Genomic DNA, 18,297 nt, shown 5'->3' on the forward strand with positions numbered 1-18,297 from the left:
CTGCAGCCAGCTCCCTGTGGCCCTCCCTCTCACCCTTATAATTGTAAATAAAACCTTTCAAATGTAAACTGAGTATAAACTGATGCAGTGCTGTTAAATCTGAAAGAGCTCTGAAAAAGGTAAAATTATTCATGCAAATCAGTGCAGTGTTAACTCTGGAAGCTAAAGATGACAATTTGTTAATATAAAAACAACAAGGAGTCCAGTGGCACCTTAAAGACTAACAGATTTATTTGAGCATAAGCTTTCGTGGGTAAAAACCTCACTTCAGATGCATGGAGTGAAAGTTACAGATGCAGGCATAAATGTACTGACACATGAAGAGAAGGGAGTTACCTCACAAGTGGAGAACCAGTGTTGACAGGGCCAATTCGATCAGGGTGGATGTAGTCCACTCCCAACAATAGATGAGGAGGTGTCAATTCCAGAAGAGGCAAAGCTGCTTCTGTAATGAGCCAGCCACTCCCAGTCCCTATTCAAGCCCAAATTAATGGTGTTAAATTTGCAAATGAATTTTAGTTCTGCTGTTTCTCTTTGAAGTCTGTTTCTGAAGTTTTTTTGTTCAAGTATAGCTACTTTCAAATCTGTTATAGAACGTTCAGGAAGATTGAAGTGTTCTCCCACTGGCTTCTGTGTGTTACCATTCCTGATGTCTGATTTGTGTCCATTTATTCTTTTAAATAGGGACTGTCCGGTTTGGCCAATGTACATGGCAGAGGGGCATTGCTGGCACAGGATGACATATATAACATAAGTAGACATGCAGGTGAATGAGTCTCTGATGGTGTGGCTGATGTGGTTGGGTCCTCTGATGGTGTCACTAGAGTAGATAGGGGAACAGAGTAGGCAACAAGGTTTGCTACAGGGATTGGTTCCTGGGTTAATGTTTCTGTGGTGTGGTGTATAGTTGCTGGTGAGTATTTGCTTCAGGTTGGGGGGCTGTCTGTAAGGAAGGACTGGTCTGAAAGTAGCTATACTTGAACAAAAAAACTTCAGAAACAGACTTCAAAGAGAAACAGCAGAATTAAAATTCGTTTGCAAATTTAACACCATTAATTTGGGCTTGAATAGGGACTGGGAGTGGCTGGCTCATTACAGAAGCAGCTTTGCCTCTTCTGGAATTGACACCTCCTCATCTATTGTTGGGAGTGGACTACATCCACTCTGATCGAATTGGCTCTGTCAACACTGGTTCCCCACTTGTGAGGAAACTCCCTTCTCTTCATGTGTCAGTACATTTATGTCTGCATCTGTAACTTTCACTCCATGTATCTGAAGAAGTGAGGTTTTTACCAACGAAAGCTTATGCTCAAATAAATCTGTTAGTCTTTAAGGTGCCGCCAGACTCCTTGTTGTTTTTGTGAATACAGACTAACATGGCTACCCCCTGATACTTGACACTAATTTGTTAACATTAAATTCGCTGCTAATCATTTTTAACAGAAATGTGCAATTAATGTGCTTATTTCACAATCCCAAACCATTTCCTTTGTCTTGCTGGTGCCACAACCCCCAGTTGTTTCCTTTTCAGCTATAAAACTTCAGCATTGTGAAAAATTGTACAATGCAATCTTCATAGAATCATAGAATATCAGGGTTGGAAGGGACCTCAGGAGATCATCTAGTCCAACCCCCTGCTCAAATCCCTAAATGGCCCCCTCAAGGATTGGAATGACCCCCTCACAACCCTGGGTTTAGCAGGCCAATGCTCAAACCACTGAGCTGTCCCTCCCCTTGTGTTGTCAATACAAAAATCTGCAGCACATTGAAAGTTGGAAGAGTAAAATAAATGTAATATTGAAATAAGTAACACAATGGATATAGTACCTTTTCTGGAATTCACGTCCATATTTAAATTTTTAAAAAATCTCAAAATTTCAATTTATCTGTAATTGACAGAGAATATCTTGTCCTTCACTTGAGTGCCAGAAGAATTTAGGTCCAGCTTTTTGAAGGGAACATAGACGCCTGGTTATAGTTATTACCCCAGCAATAGTGATTTTTTTTAACTTGTATGTATTCATTCAGAAAAACACTTATTTTGATTATGACTATATTTTCTCCTTATTATACAATCAATCCTGCAAACACTTGAGTAGACTCACAGAATTTGCTAGAACTCACATATTTGCAGAATCAGGACCTAATTTCATTATATTCTGTTATGATGAGGGTAGGAATTTTTTCAAAACTTGTTTGATTGTGTCTTTCATAGATTGTACCAGATACTGATATATAACTTTATGCTTTGGGAAATCGCTCATTGATATAAACCCAACATTTTTAAAAGCTTTTCCTTGGTATTCCTTTACTTTAATGAGAATTATGGTATTTGTTTAAAAAAAATACAAGTGAATGAATACATTAAAACACCTTAATAAATTAGTTAGTGGTATGTAATATATACCATGAAAAAGATGTGATAAGGCAAGTACTGTTGATAACACAAATTATGTTTAAGTACAATTGGTATAATAGCAGCTACAAAGATTGAATTGATATAACAATATGATACAATAAATATCTATAATGAAAAGTCTTTTTAATCAGGCTGTTTTTTCTAGTTTTACTGTGTAGTTAAAATATAGATAGGGTTTTTTCACTTTGGCTGACTGGAAAGGCTGATTGCTCAATGGTTATCAAGTTATTTCAGAAATGCCACTGTTCTAGATCTTTCATTTTTAATATCTTTGTAATAATCACTCCCCCCATACCAGTAAGGTTTTGTTCCTCAGAGTTTTCACATTGCTTGTTGCATATTGGTTAAGGTTTTACCTAATGTAACTAAGCAACCAGCTAAAAATGGTTACACAATATTATAAGAAAAGAAAACATTATTGCTGCTTATCAATTCAGCACATAAAGTTCCAAGTATTAGCTGAATGGAACTCAACTACCAGGTTTTTAATTCTGAATATTTTTGTACCTTTACAGAGCATTATGATATTGTGGAGCAACTGTGCATTCGTTGTGCATGGTGAGGGTGTTTAGAATAGAAGTTTGAGATTAATTTAATATCTCACTGTCCTCTTTGTTGCTGATTACTGCTTTTGCCTTCAGATTGTTTACAAGTTTAGCTGTGAGAACAGGCAAGAAACACTCTCGAAAATCAGTGCTACTGATACTCAAAGGTCTGAGAACAGGTCTCATCTGTTATCGTCTCATGAGTGGTATCTGAATAAGTCACATCAGTAGTTTGGCTCTACCGTTACTGTGAGTGAAAAGAACCGACATTCTTTCTTCAGCTGCAGCTTCCTGCTGAGATTAGTGGAATTGGCAGCAGACTAGGAATAATACTTTGGTGTTTGGTTAATTAGAAAAAATGTAAACTCACAAACAAGTTTTAGTGAAAATGGATACCTATTGGATTGCAGATAAAAGATTTAGATGAGCTTAGGTTTAACATGCATTTATTGTACATGACATCTTTTTGTATAGCATCTTTCATCCAAACAATACCTCAAAATCCTTATACATAATTTAATAATAAAAAGAGAAAAAAATTAGTAGTATAAATAAGGGAGAAACAAGATATTTGAAAAGAGAGAGAGGGTCAATGAAATGTGTTTTAAGTATGATGTGTTATAGTTTGTTTGATCTGACTAAGCTTAGCAAAGGCAGGGCAGATTGAAAAATCAAGATAAAATGTGGAGTTAGAGTAAAAGACCTCAATGAAACCCTTTTTCTTCTATTTGGAGAAGATGTTCTAACATCATAGTGACTAAAAGTTGGAAGGTAGAGTAGACACAGTAAAACTGATCTGCAAAGAAGTTAGAGTTGAATTTGTAGACTTTGATTACCTCTGCGTCCTATTTAATTCAGTAGAAGGATTCTTAAAGAAGGATGACCTCCCTTTGTCCTGTGCTTTATTATAGACTAATGGAACCTTGGTGCTGCAGTCCTGATGATTCAATAGGTGACATTCTTCTCTCCAAGTCAATGACAAACCAGTGATTGAGTGCCAGATCACGGAGTTGCTAAGATGCCATCTTTTTAGAGAGAACAAAAATGAAAGTTTTGATTACACATGATCATTCTAAAATTCTTCTTTGAGTAGTGTCCCTGTGGGTGCTCTGCTTCAGGTGCACATGTGCCTCTTGAACCATTGATTAGAGATTTTCCGTTAGTAGCATCCATGCAACCTGCTCATGTGCTCTGTACAACCTTATGGCGTATATAGGGCTGCATGGGCTGAGGGTATATAGGGCTGCATGGGCGAACCACCTTCAGTTCCTTCTCTACTACCTTGGACTCAGATGGAGCTCTAGCATGTCTACGTCATGTGTACCTGAGTGTGTTTACAGTTGTTGTTATTTAGTTAGTGTTAGTTGTTATTAGTATAGGAATAGTTAGATAGCTTTGAAAGATATCAGTTTGTCCTCTCCCCCTTTTTTTCTGAGGAATTGATCTGCCATGCCTGGCTCACCAGGTTTCAAATGCTGCCTCTCTAGTTGGGAGGCTGTCCCGGTCAGTGATGGCCACTCCAAGTGCATGCATTGCTTGGGATGTAATTTTTGCCTGGCTCTCAAATCTAGAACATGGGAGAATCAGGAGACCAAATTGAAGCAGCTATTGATCGCCTCCAAGTCAGGTCAGGAGACCGCCCTCAAACATATGTGTCTGAGCAGATCCAGTGCTCCTTTATCTTCAGCTAAGGTATCTCCTAGGAAGGGAAAGAACTCAGAGGACTCAGGGAAGACTCCAAAAAAGAAGAGCTCTGTCTCTCATCACAAGGAGTCAGCTCCCAAGAAGCCCTGATCTCCCACTAGGTCTATGGTGTTGGAAACCTTGACCTTTCAACTTGGTACAACTTGGTTTCAACTTGGTGGCAAACTCTTCCTCCAGAACCAGTGAAATAGGGAGAGCCCAGAGCACTTCAGAGAAACAAAGCTTCAGCAGGGCCCCAGTACTGACCATGAAGGACAGGGAGGTACAAGACATGCATTCCTCCAGAATGGCACTGTCTACCTCAGCCTTACCAACAGTACCTTCACACTCGGTTCCATCATTATCAACAAAATTGAAGCCTTTGGCACCAGTGCCTACAAGCTCCAAACCAACAGTTTTATGTGCTGTATTAGTACTGACCCACTTGGTACCTCAGAAATTCTGCTACAGCAGGGACTTGTCAGTGTTAGACAAGCAGGAGTCCCCACTGCTCATAGGGACCGAACAACTCTCAGTGCTGTGACCCCAGTCTGCAGATTACCATTGCTTCCCAATACTGCAGAATTCTCTGCCCTTTCCTGTTGGGGCCCTCCCAGTGGATAACATTGAGGATGCTGAAGGAAACATTCAATCAGACTTCTCCTTTTCAGTGCAGAATTCACCTCCACATCATTCCAGGACCCCATATTTTGACAAAAACCCTCATCCATATCAGGAATGGTGGAATCAGCCCTGAGTAATATCCCTTCTCCTGCATGGGCTTTCCCATTTGCTATACTGGGATCCTTGGGTGATGTATCGGCGGAAATTTACCAGATCTCCATCTCCATTTCAAAGGGACATTAGGGCCACGCAGTCCCCTATACCAAGCCACCACCATGAAGAGACCTTAGAGGAATAGGAGGTTAGGGTGGACAAGGAGGCTACCCCTCAATCCCCTATTTCATCTCCAGATGAGGCACCATTGATGGCCAACAATTTTTGTCAATTCTAGGACCTTGTGAAGAGGGTGGCTAATGCCCTCCACATACCTCTTGAGGAGGGTAAAGACTCTCAACATGAGCACCTGGACATTTTGCTGTCAGCAACACCCACCCAGGTTGTACTACCAATTAATGCAGTGCTCCTGGATCCAGAAAAAAATGTGTAGCAAACTCCTGCCACCATCATACCAACTTGTAAATTGGCGGATAAAAAATACTCTGTTCCTACAAGGGACTCAGAATTTTTGTTTTCTCACCGCTAGTTTAGTTCACTGCAGATAGATGCTGTAAACGAGCGGCATCAACAGCAGGTCTAAAGGCGTATTTATCCATGACCCTCCAGTTTTAGATTGCAAGCTATTAGGTGATCATGAACAAGTATGATTACACAAATTACAAGAAGTTTGCATCCTTTATTGAATATCTTCTACAGGAGCATTTCAGGTCATCGTTAAGGAGGGTCACTTATTAGTAAGGCAGCTTGGGCAGCCCCTGGACAGCTGCACCAGCCACTGCTGGGCAATCTCGGGCCGCTGTCCCCTACCCCTCTGCAGCAACAGGAGTTTGGGTGTGAGAGGGGGCTCAAGGCTGGGGGTTGGAATGCGGGAGGGGATGAGGGCTCTGGGCAGCACTTACCTTGCGGGCTCCCCAGAAATGGTGACATGTCCCTCCCTCAGCTCCTAGCTCTGCATGCTGCCTCTGCCCACAGGCACCGCTCCCACAGCTCCCATTGGTCTTGGTTCCCAGCTAATGGAGGCTGCGGAGCCAGGGCTTGGGGCAGGGGCAGCGCACGGAGTTAGGAGCGGAGGGAGGGACATGTTGCCGCTTCCGAGGAGCCGGGTAGGGAGCCTGTCATCCCTGGAACCCCCTCCCCCAGCCACAGCGGGCGTCCCAGGCTCCATGCTGCCGCTCACCCCCTTCACCCCCCTCCCCCGCACCAGCAGGGGTCACAGGCTGCTCCCCACTGAGCACCCGTGGTGCCCCCCAGACTGCCCCCAAGTACCCATGGCACCCTCTGGGCTGCCCCCCCATGAGCACCTGTGGCAGCGCCCCCCCCGCCGCTCCAAGATTTAGTCAAGGGTACATAGTACAGGTCACAGGTCATGAATTTTTGTTTACTGCTTGTGACCTGTCCATGACTTTTATTTAAAATAGCTGTGACCAAAACGTAGCCTTACTTATTAGCCAAAACCTTTCTTCAAGTGTCCTTAGATGCTGCAGATTATCTCCACAGCAATTGTCATGCACAGGACATCTTGGCACCAGTCATCAGGGTTTCTGAGAATGGTTCAGAATACTGGTGAAAACCTCCTGGTTGATGGTCAAAAACTCTTCTCAGGAACTACAGACAAGTCCCTGCATATACTGAAGGACTCTAGGGCCATGCTAAGGTGTCTGGGTATATACACCCCCACAAAGCGGAGATGGGCGGGTCGTGTAGTCTGCCGGCAAGACAATAGGTGGACAACCCTCATCAGTGACTGGATGTTCAGAGACTACAACCAACCTTTGGGCAGACCGAAAACGCTCTGGGCTGATCCCATGACAAAAGTCTTGGGCCAGAAATGGAACGAATGTGCTCACAACAAAATGAATGGTGTGACGTCGACTTATGTTCGTGGAAGGATGGACGAAGACAAGCTGCACAAAGGTGAAACAGCAGAAGATTTAGCAGGTCTTAAACTGCCCAGTGATTGCTCCCAGCTCAGTTCTCCAGTTTTCGCTAAACCACCAAACCTGCTAGAAAAAGACAAAGGTTCCAAAGGAGAAGAGCATTTCACCCTTCATCACTGAGTACCCAGTCATCATCGAAACAGCAATTTTCATGAGTTGGTCAAGGGTTTGACTCCTCCCTCACCTATAGTTTGTAAGCTGCAACCCTTTGCCCACTTCCCCACTTTTGGAGACTGCCTTTGCCATTTCCAGCAGGTCTTATGGTATGTTGCAACAGACAAGTGGGTTGTGGAGGTAATAACTTTGGGCTACACCATTCCCACATTGCCACCCAGCAGCAGCTGTTACCTGCCCACTCCCTGTGACCCATAATCCACAGAGGTTCAACGTGGATCCTTAGCTAGGTGTCATGACTACCCTGCTTCTCTGTTCCTGAACTCTCCGTATTTATCTCAGCTCTGACTTGGATTCTGATTCCTGATTGACCCCTGGAACTGCAACAGAGACCCTAGTACCTGGTATTGACCTTTGGCCTGATTTCTGATTGTCTCTGACCCTTGGCTCAACTCCTGACTCTGACTCCAGTTTGACTCTTGACCCTGATACTGGCTCTGACCCCGGCTTCAGTTCCGGAATCTCAAGCTCCTGCCACTAGTCCTGCCTACCTTCGCCCATAGTCTTGACAAGTACTATGTTATCAGTTAATGTTCAGAAGATGATACCTGGATTAATTTTTTTAATGTTACAGATTACTACAAATGGAAGAAGTACTTCAGATTGATTTCCCATCTTCAGCAAAAAAGAAGCAGTTCAATGGTATTGAACTTTGTTTACTATGCCAAAGGAGTTGTAATGAGGCACTGGTTAAAACGTCAGCATCCATCCAGAAATAACTGGAATCCATCTTCAAATGGTATGCATATAGTTACATAACTTACATTACTTAACATAATTACAATCCCAGAGTAATTTATTACAGTATCCTTGTTTTTCTTTGGTCTCAATCATTTTTAGGCATCAATGGGGAGACAAAGAATACCAGCTAGTAGCTGAATCTTTGGAGAATATCACGTCGGACGACCTGATTGAACATAACACTTGGCATTGTGAACCACATTTTTGTAGGGAAAAAGTTGTGATATGCTGTAGAATCACACACCCAAACACTCGTTGCCCTTCAAAAATGCTAACTAGATGTCATCTTTGAAAAGCATACTGATGTATTTTAAGTTGTTTCTCAAAGGGTACAGGACTTGCAAGACGAGTTCCACACATCCAGTGTACATTCCGTATTCAGTGACCATTATTGTCCATGATGGAGAGCTACAATATCACAGAATGGATCATGAAATTTAATGAGTTTGAATTGGTGACAAAGACAACTTTTGGACTAGTGCAGTAATGCATGAAGATGCTTGAGACTTTGCTGCTCTTTATTCGATCTGCTAATTAGAATTTGTATCTCACACTGGAAGACATAGCAAAATTCATTTTTGCTTTAGATTTAACCAGCTATTCTGGGATGATTGCCTGCTACCTCGCTGAAATAAGAGGTGTGAAAAGTTTGACCCTGACATGGGAGGAATTTCAAAAAGGAAATTGGGCTGCTAAAAGGTCACCAGTTCCCTTCTGTTATCTTATTATCAAACTATCTTACTGGACGGTATTAGATTCAGCTTCCAAAGCCTCTTTCCTCACTCTGAAGGTTCTCGGAATGCATGAGACAGTCACTGATGATGTCATAAATTAACTGGAGGCATTAATATATACCAAGTTTACCATTTGAAGACTAACATTACGACACTTACAGAACTATGTTGATGGATGTTTTCTAAGAAGCAGATAAACTGAGAAAAATTGCCATTGATGTGGGGTACTATTTATACTTGGTGTCATGAGGGCAAATTATCAAGCAATGGAATGGCGCTGAGATGATCGACCATATCCAAAACTGCCCTCCCCTATTGGGCATGGTTGGGTCTTGGAGAAAGAACTGATCATACCAGTTATGTGTGAATTACCATGTGGTCCCAGATCAGTACTTCAGCTAATCAAATGCTCGTGTGCAAAGACCAGATGCTCACCATCCTGCAAATGTTTGGCCAGCAGCCTGCCTTGCACAGACATATGCAAGTGCAGCTCAGACAAGGATCAGTGTGAGAATATGTCTAGCAATGGTGCCCTAGAAGGAGATGACACTGATGGTGACTTTGATAAATAAATGTTTTCAGTCCTACATGTCAAGGCTAACTTCACTAGAATTACAAAAGATCAATGTCTTTTTTTATGTAAGCAATGCATCCCTCTGTTAAGGTATAATTTTAAAAATGTTGATTTTAAACATTTTCTCAAATATATGTTTACATAATTGTTCTAGGTTTATCATGTTTGGTGCCTTTGTGTTGATGGGGGAAAGGGCTCTTGAATGATATCCAACTGGAAGCATTTCTGACAGCACTGTATTATCAACTGTATTATCAAAATTTCTACCAATCGGAGGACCTGAAGCTGGGTGCCAGGGGAGCAGTAAGCCCCCTTACCATGTCACAGAAGTTGGCACAATTGAAACTGTGATTCTGTAGGTTTTTAGGAATCAAATGATACCTCCATCACCTTTCTATCACTAATTTGCCCACGGAATGAAATTTTACTATATTGTGTTCCCAGATTTATGCTAAAAAATTGTGGTAGAGCTGTGAAAAATATAATATAGGGCTGTCGATTAATCGCAGTTTTAACTCACGCGATTAACTCAAAAAAATTAATCACAGTTTAATCACACTGTTAAACAATAATAGAATACCAATTGAAATTTATTATAAATACTTTTTGGATGTTTTCTACATTTTCAGATACAGTAAGAGCTGTTTTATTCAGTATGTTGGAGGAATGGGGGTTGCCGGTAACTGAAAAATGCCAGTTAACTAAGAGGGAGGGAGTTTGGGTGCGGGAGGGAACTCAAGACAGCAGGTTGGGGCGCGGGAGTGGGTGCGGGCTGCCTCCGCCTGCAGGCACCGTCCCCACGGCCAATGGGTGCTGCGAAGCTAATGCTTGGGGGTACGGCAGGGGCAGCCTGCCGCACCTCTGCCTGAGAGCAGCCAGGAGAGGTCGCCGCTTTCCTACCCCAAGCATTAGCTCCACAGCTCCCTCTGGCTATGGGGACGGTGCCTGCAGGCGGAGGCAGCCCGCACCCACTCCTGCGTCCCAACCTGCTGTCTTGAGTTCCCTAATGCACTCAAACTGTATGAGCGCCCTCCGGATCCCCGAATACCCTCCTGCGCCACACCCGCTGCCCCGAGCCTCCTCCCACAGGCAAATTCCCTCCCAGAGCACACACTCCACACCCCCTCCCGTGTCCCTGCTCTGGACCCACACCAACTGGCCTATAAACCGGAATTTCACTGAAGATCAGAAATGCCAGTTTATAGAGCTTTACAATTGGTGAAGTGCTGGATAAAAGAGCTTTTACTGTATATTGATTTCAACACAGAAGACAAAGTGTACAGTGCTCACTTTATATTATTATTTTTATTACAAATGTTTGCACTATAAAAATGATTTTAAAAGTACTAAGTGCAACTTACAAATGTCAATTTTTTTGTTGCATATCTGCACTCAAAAACAAAATAATGTAAAACTTTAGAGGCTACAAGTCCACTCGGTCCTACTTCTTTTTCAGCCAATTGCTCAGACAAACAAATTTGTTTACTTTTATGGGAGATAATGCTGCTGAAAGTGAGAACAGGCGTTCACATGGCAATATGTAGTTGGCATTGCAAGGTATTTATAAGCCAGATATGCTAAACATTTGTATATCCCTGCATGCTTTGGCCACTGTTACAGAGGACATACTTCCGTACTGATGACACTCATTAAAAAAATGTGTTAATTAAATTTGTGACTCAACTCCTTTGGGGAGAATTATATGTCTCCAGTTTTACCCACATTCTGCCATATATTTCATGTTCTAGCAGTCTCAGATGATGACCCAGCACATGTTGGTTGTTTTAAAAATACTTTCACTGCAGATTTGACAAAATGCAAAGAAGGTACCAATGTGAGATTTCTAAAGATAACTACAGCACTCGACCCTAGGTTTAAGAATCTGAAGTGCCTTCCAAAATCTGAAAGGGACTAGGTGTGGAGCATGCTTTCAGAAGTCTTAAAAGAGCAACACTCCGATGCAGAAACTGCAGAACCTGAGCCACCAAAAAAGAAAACCAACCTTCAGGCCACACTGCTTTGGATCATTATCGAGCAGAACCCGTCATCAGCATGGACCCATGACCTCTGGAATGTTGATTGAAGTATGAAGGGACATATGAATCTTTAGCGCATTTATCATGTAAATATCTTGCAACGCCAGCTACAGCAGTGCAATGCAAATGCCTATTCTTACTTTCAGGTGACATTGTAAACAAGAAGCGGGCAGCATTATCTCCTGCAAATGTAAACAAACTTGTTAACCTGAGCGATTGGCTCAACAAGAAGTAGGAATGAGTAAACTTGTAGGGTCTAAAGTTTTACACTGTTTTATTTTTGAATGCAGTTATTTTTGTACATAATTCTACATTTGAAAGTTCAACTTTCATGATAAAGAGATTTCACTACAGTACTTGTATTAGGTGAATTGAAAAATATTATTTATTTTGTTTTTTACAGTGCAGATATTTGTAATCAAAAATAAATATAAAGTGAGCACTGTACACTTTGTATTCTGTGTTGTAATTAAAATCAATATATTTGAAAATGTAGAAAACATCCAAAATATTTAAATAAATGGTATTCTATTATTAATAGTGCGATTAATCGTGCAATTAATTTTTTTAATCGCTTGACAGCCCTAATATAATATAAATATTGAAGCTGGTCAGGCAGTAAGTAAGCTTCACTAAAACATTCAAAAGAAATGAAAATTTTTGGCTTAATTTGAAATGTTTTTAAATGAATTTTTTTTTAAAGGTTTGGGAGGGAAAATACCATTTTCTCTCGTTCCTTTTACTTATTTTCACTGCAAAAAGGGAGAAGGAGGAAAGTAAAATAGTGAGAATGTGTTTTTTCCACAGTGAAATTTTAAATTTTGATATTTGTCAAAAATGGAATTTTGAGCAATATGGAAAAAAATTAAGCTAATTTTTATATTGGTTGAAAAGGCATTTTCTGTCAGTTTCACGTATGTACGAGTTCCTAGTTTACAAAAACAATGTTTAGGTTCTCTTTACAGATTACAATTTAAACTTTAGTCCTTTTGCATAGTTCATATGCCTTTGTGTTTTGCAAGCTAAATAAATCAATCTTTCTTTGTAAATTATGTATATGATTACAATACATTTTACACTTCTTTAAAATTTTTCAATAAGTGAGAGATCTACCACCAATTTGCCTTGATGTTAGGCAAAAGCAGCGCATCTCTATAGATACACTACCACCGGAACCAAAAGCTCCAGTCCCTCCAGAATCTTCCCTTCCCATCCGAACCAAAACTATGAAAGACTTCCAGTAAGTATACAGTTAAAACCAATACAACTCTGTTTTGGTTTTTATTGACTGACTTTCCATTTCATTTAAGTATGTATGTATGTAATATATTGATTTTCTGGCTGACCTCTCGTGATGGGATCAGTACAAGACAACAGAATGCTAGATAGAATGTAATTTTGTAAGTTATTTTGGCTAGGATGTTGGAATTAATACTTCTGTGACTGTGGAAATTGTCATGATTCCTTGCTCAGCTTGGGTTTTATGCATCACCTAAAAGATAGCACCATCAGCAGCTCAGTACCACATGCATTTTTTCTACCATTACTGTTTTCTTGGAGGGTGGGGGAGTGAAAGAACTACTGATATTTAGTGGATATTTAGTTTCAGTTAGAGAAAAGACATACTGGGGTATTCTCATGATACAAAAGCTCTTTCGATATTTAAACCACATCTCTGAAGCTTTGCTGTTTATCATCCACTCATTTGGGGTCCGATCCAATCAGGAGCTGGGCATCCTCAACTCTGACTGAAGACATTGTGTACCAGGCCTTTAATTTGTAACTTCCTATGTTTTTGGTCCTTTGACAATAGTTAATAATATGAGCTGTGCCACCTCTCACTTAGATGTTTAAAATGTAGAAATATTTTTTTCATATTATGTGAAAGGACATTGTTGTCGGCAGTTCACTTTTTTTGTAGTTCCTTTTTATTTTTTTTCTTCCTCCTTTCTGTTGATGATAGTGCTATTTTAAATAGCGTAAGTAAGCTTGAAACCATACTGGGGGAAATCCCCTTCGTTCTAGTTCCCTTATGTGAGAAGCATTACACTTAACAGGCCTTTTATTTCTGTGGACTTAGATCAGAGTCCTTACAGGTGAGCTTTATACTGCTGCCCTCTTACAATTTAGCAAAAGGACAATATCATCACTGTGCCAAATCAATTTGGCTTTGTTCCACTTTCATATTTACTCTCTCTGTCAGAACACAAACCTAACTGATCTCATTTATCAAGGAAAAGTTCACAGTTGCTCTTACTGACATATGAGTTTATCTTCTTTTAATAAGTTGGTTGCTTTTTGTGTGTGTTTGAGATTTCTCACATTCAGTAGGAGTTCAAAAGTTCTGATTTGTCAAGTGTTTCTTTACTTAGTGCAGAATGAGTCAGGTATCACAAAGGAATTGGTAAAAGAGAATATTTGGCCAGAACTCAAGTGATCAAAAAACTGAAATGTGACAAGCCTATCTACCACACATTTTATAAATTTTGACTAAAATTTTCAAAGGTGTCTGTGACTTAGGAATCTAAGCCCCATTGACTTTCAGCAAAACATGCTTCTAAATCCTTTAAACACTTTGAATATATTACATCTGTTTTCACATTTACAGTGTGTTTCATCAAAATAAACAAGTTTATTTCATATGAGTGAATATATAAAAATGTTTTATGTTGTAGAGGAAAAAATTAATTGTGATTTGTATCACTAACATGTAGGGCCAATGTTTTCTGGAAATTGGTGCAATTACTGCTTTTTTTTTTTTTTTTCCAAAATGACTTTTCATTTCCGGAATTGCCCTTAATTTTTGGAATTGCCATTCAGAGGGTGAGCAGGGCATGCAGGGTGATGTCCACAGCACCTGTCCCCCACTCATCTCCCCTGCACACAGCTGGCTCCTTCCCTCTGCCACCCAGCACGTAGCTTTCCTGGCTCTGGCCCTCAGTGCCTGGCATTTTTGTAAAGCAGTGGTTCTCAAAGTGTAGTGTGCGCCCCCATAAGGGGGTTCAGAGGACTGTTCAGGGGGTGCGTGGTGGGGGCAGGGAGGGAGTGCCACGCTTCCAGCCCCACTCCGCACCCAGACCAGCTCCACCTCCAACACCTTTTTGTCCTCATCCAGTCCTGCTCTGCCCTCATTCCTTCTCCGCCTGCAGACCAGCTCCACCTCCAGCCCCAGCTCCTCCCCCACCCCCAGTTCTACCCCAGCTCTGCCTTCTGCCCAAGCTCTGATGCTGAGGAAGCCTTGGCTATGCAGTAATGCGGGGTGGGCGCAGACAGATTCCATTACTGGTAAGGTGCGGGGTGTGACTGGAAAAGTTTGAGCACCATTATTGTAAAGGATTGCATATTGCTCATGTTTGTCAATAAGTATATTTTTTATTAATATAAAGCATATCAAAAATGTCTGAAATATATAGCTTTGAAAATCTGAAATTACTGTTTTCATTGCTGGAGAACACTGGCCCTACTAATAGAAATAAGTTGTCGATTGGCTTTGCATGAATGTTTTTACTTTTATTTTCAAGGTATTTAGAGTTTTCCATTATTTCAGACATTAGTTCTTTATGGCTGTTTAAAATGTTCACATAACATATCCAACTCCCAGCTTTTAGCTAGGTGTGAATCTTTGAATTTTATGGTTGCAACAATGAATGTGATCTTACATATGTTATGTAAAATTTAGGAATTTTAAAGCTTGTAATAGAAGCAAAGATCAGTACCTGTAATGTTAAATTAACAGTTTTACGAGGTTACTTACTATTTTAAATTATTTCTACACATTGCATAAGAATTGATAATACATTATTCTATTACTAATTTGTTTTAAAATACTGAAATATAATCCACTGAATTAATAAATATTATGATCAGGTAGTGCTGAAATATATTTTGCACAACCAATTTCAAATGCCTCCATTCTTTTGGAGCATCAGTGTTTCTAGATTTTCAGGTAAAATATTAAAGTAGAAATTAACTTGCACACGTCCATTCTTAAATTCACCCTTCTCATAAATCTGTTTAGAGATGAAAGACACTGGAGTAATAGTGAAGTATGAAGTACAAAGTCTATTTCATAAAGTGCTTAATATTTGTACATAAACTTGTGTGATATATATTTATTTGTGAATTTTCTTTCTAGGGAGGATATGGAAAAAGCTAAGTCATCAGGAGATTGGAAAGCTGTACATGATTTTTATTTAACAACATTTGATTCTTTCCTGGAGTTAAATGCTGCATTTAAGGTAGAAAACAATTCAGAATGCTGCTTAGCTCTTTCTATCTTCAGGATGCTATAAATCCATCACATAAAATTTATTTTTATCTTTGTTTTCTTAAACAGACTAGACTCATAGTATTATCTTGTTTACCTTACCCATACACTTTGTAGTTATAGTATTTCATTGTTTCATTTACTAGTTCCATTTATTATTTGTTTTTAGTAAACCATTTGTCCATTATTCATGTATTAGTAAAGCAATGTTTCAAGGACATTTGTAGGATTTAAAACAAAAGAAATTCAAAAATTGGTGTCCTGAGAATTAAAGAAAATGCAAGGACTTTATAAAAGCTGTCTCTGTACAACCCATTTCTGAAAGATTAACTTTGCATTATAGTAAATGAAACTATATACATATTATTTTGTTAAAATTTGTAATACTTTATGACTATGGAGTTGCTTTACTATCTTTTTAGACTATTGTTGATTTAGATTCCATTGCTGGTAAAATAGTTATCTGACAGCCCTGGAGACTGAAGCCCTCAATTCCCTAATCAAATACAGTATGGTTTGTGGCAACGCTTTCTTCCTTGCATTGCTTTCTTAATGTGCCTCAGTCCAGTTCTGAAAGGATCACATCTATGGGTGGGTACTTCAGTCTCCATGACCAGTAAATTCTTCTTATTTTTTTCAGAATCTGCCTGTGGCAGTGCTATTTCATGTAAACAGTGGGATCTGAATTGAGGGTATTAATTCGTGTCACACAGGTTATCTAACAGATATTGTGTGGTAGTAATTTTGTTGCTCTTGACTGTTGCTGAATTTGAATTTGAACCAGTGACTAGAAATGGTAGACTAAATCACCCATCAGCTGACACATCTAATGTAGTCCCATTATTTTAGACTTTTGATAAATTGGAGCCAGGTGAACTTTGCTAACATAATGTATTCTTGCATTAGAATTTGAAAAGATACAATATCATATCTGACCTGGTTTCTTTTTTGTTGTTACAAAAAATTATCAATTTATTTGTTTCAGAGTAACAGCCGTGTTAGTCTGTATTCGCAAAAAGAAAAGGAGTACTTGTGGCACCTTAGAGACTAACCAATTTATTTGAGCATGAGCTTTCGTGAGCTACAGCTCACTTCATCGGATGCATACCGTGGAAACTGCAGCAGACTTTATATACACACAGAGAACATGAAACAATACCTCCTCCCACCCCACTGTCCTGCTGGTAATAGCTTATCTAAAGTGATCATCAAGTTGGGCCATTTCCAGCACAAATCCAGGTTTTCTCACCCTCCACCCCCCACCACACTGCATCCGATGAAGTGAGCTGTAGCTCACGAAAGCTCATGCTCAAATAAATTGGTTAGTCTCTAAGGTGCCACAAGTACTCCTTTTCAATTTATTTGTTTTCTCTGTACATACTTTTTTCTAAACTTGATACAGATGTTAGCACACCAAAACTTTTATTTTTAAGGGAATTTTAAAATGACATTTGAAATAACTTGAGTAAAAAATGCTTATGATTTGAATTTGCAGAAAGATGTCAGTCTCCCTTTCAGTACCATTGAAGACTCTGGAATCAATGCTAAATTTGTGAATGCTGTCTATGATGCCTTACTAAATACTGTAAGTAAAAAAGATGTTTTTAAAATGTTTTAAAAGATTCACAATTATGAACTGAGGAATCTGCTGAAATTGAATAAAATGTGCAAGTTTATGTGAAATCACCATAAAATCCTGAAAACTGCACTCTACGGATAGAACAACTTTTAGTTAATAATATTGTTTATATTTTGGCAGAGTCTAGAGGCCTCAATAAGGACCAGGATCCCATCATGCTATATGCTGCACAATCATAGCAAGGCATGGTTCCTTGCCCCAAAAGCTTTTTATCTGGATTGAAAAAAGATACAGAAATGAGTGTAGGAAGCAATGGGGAAGATGGAATGAGGGTGACAATCATATGAATATGCATGGGCAAGTTAAATGTGCAAATGATGGGTTCCAAATAATTTGAAAGTTATTTTTTCTTTAATAATTAAGTGTACAGTATAGGCTATTCTTGACCACTTATTAATATAGTCAATTTTTTATTCTTTATTTGATTGATTTTGTGTGACCTTTGGTGTTTTGCTCAACAAAAATATTTGTATCTGGTATAGTGAACTTAATATTACTGTTCAGTAAAGGATATTGTGTAACCGTTAGTTTGCTTCTAAGCTATCTGTTTGCATGGTACCAAACTGTTCTCTTTTGAGAGGCATGAAAGAAAAAATGGTAATGAGGACTTTTCCCTCACAACATCTGAGGTTCTTACTTAGGCTCAGATCGTGAAAATGGCTTTTGCAGGTAGATTCCTGTGATTGTGCAGGACACCACTGATTTCAAGCAGGCTGTACATTGGGTATAAAGGTCCACATGTGCAGTGTTCTAGTGAAGTTAGAAGGACCCTAGCCCTGGCACAGCATAGGGCTCTGACCTCATAAT

The 18,297-nt window shown here is 39.7% G+C and overlaps 1 protein-coding gene across 5 annotated transcripts in view; it reads left to right on the forward strand.

Moving 5' to 3' along the window:
- HECTD2 (HECT domain E3 ubiquitin protein ligase 2) overlaps positions 1-18,297 on the forward strand; it is a 74,550-nt gene that overhangs the window by 13,844 nt on the left and 42,409 nt on the right. For 3 of the 5 annotated variants that reach the window (XM_073353822.1, XM_073353824.1, XM_073353825.1), the window contains 4 exons: positions 8,074-8,238; positions 12,686-12,824; positions 15,720-15,822; positions 17,347-17,436. In XM_073353822.1, the coding sequence (XP_073209923.1) occupies positions 8,074-8,238; positions 12,686-12,824; positions 15,720-15,822; positions 17,347-17,436 (497 nt within the window). Of the gene's footprint in view, positions 1-8,073; positions 8,239-8,339; positions 9,614-12,685; positions 12,825-15,719; positions 15,823-17,346; positions 17,437-18,297 lie in introns of those variants that run through there. The other 2 variants (XM_073353826.1, XM_073353823.1) reach the window with 2 other exon arrangements.

The sequence above is a fragment of the Lepidochelys kempii genome, chromosome 7 (genome assembly GCF_965140265.1).
Source record: "Lepidochelys kempii isolate rLepKem1 chromosome 7, rLepKem1.hap2, whole genome shotgun sequence".
Taxonomy (NCBI): domain Eukaryota; kingdom Metazoa; phylum Chordata; order Testudines; family Cheloniidae; genus Lepidochelys; species Lepidochelys kempii.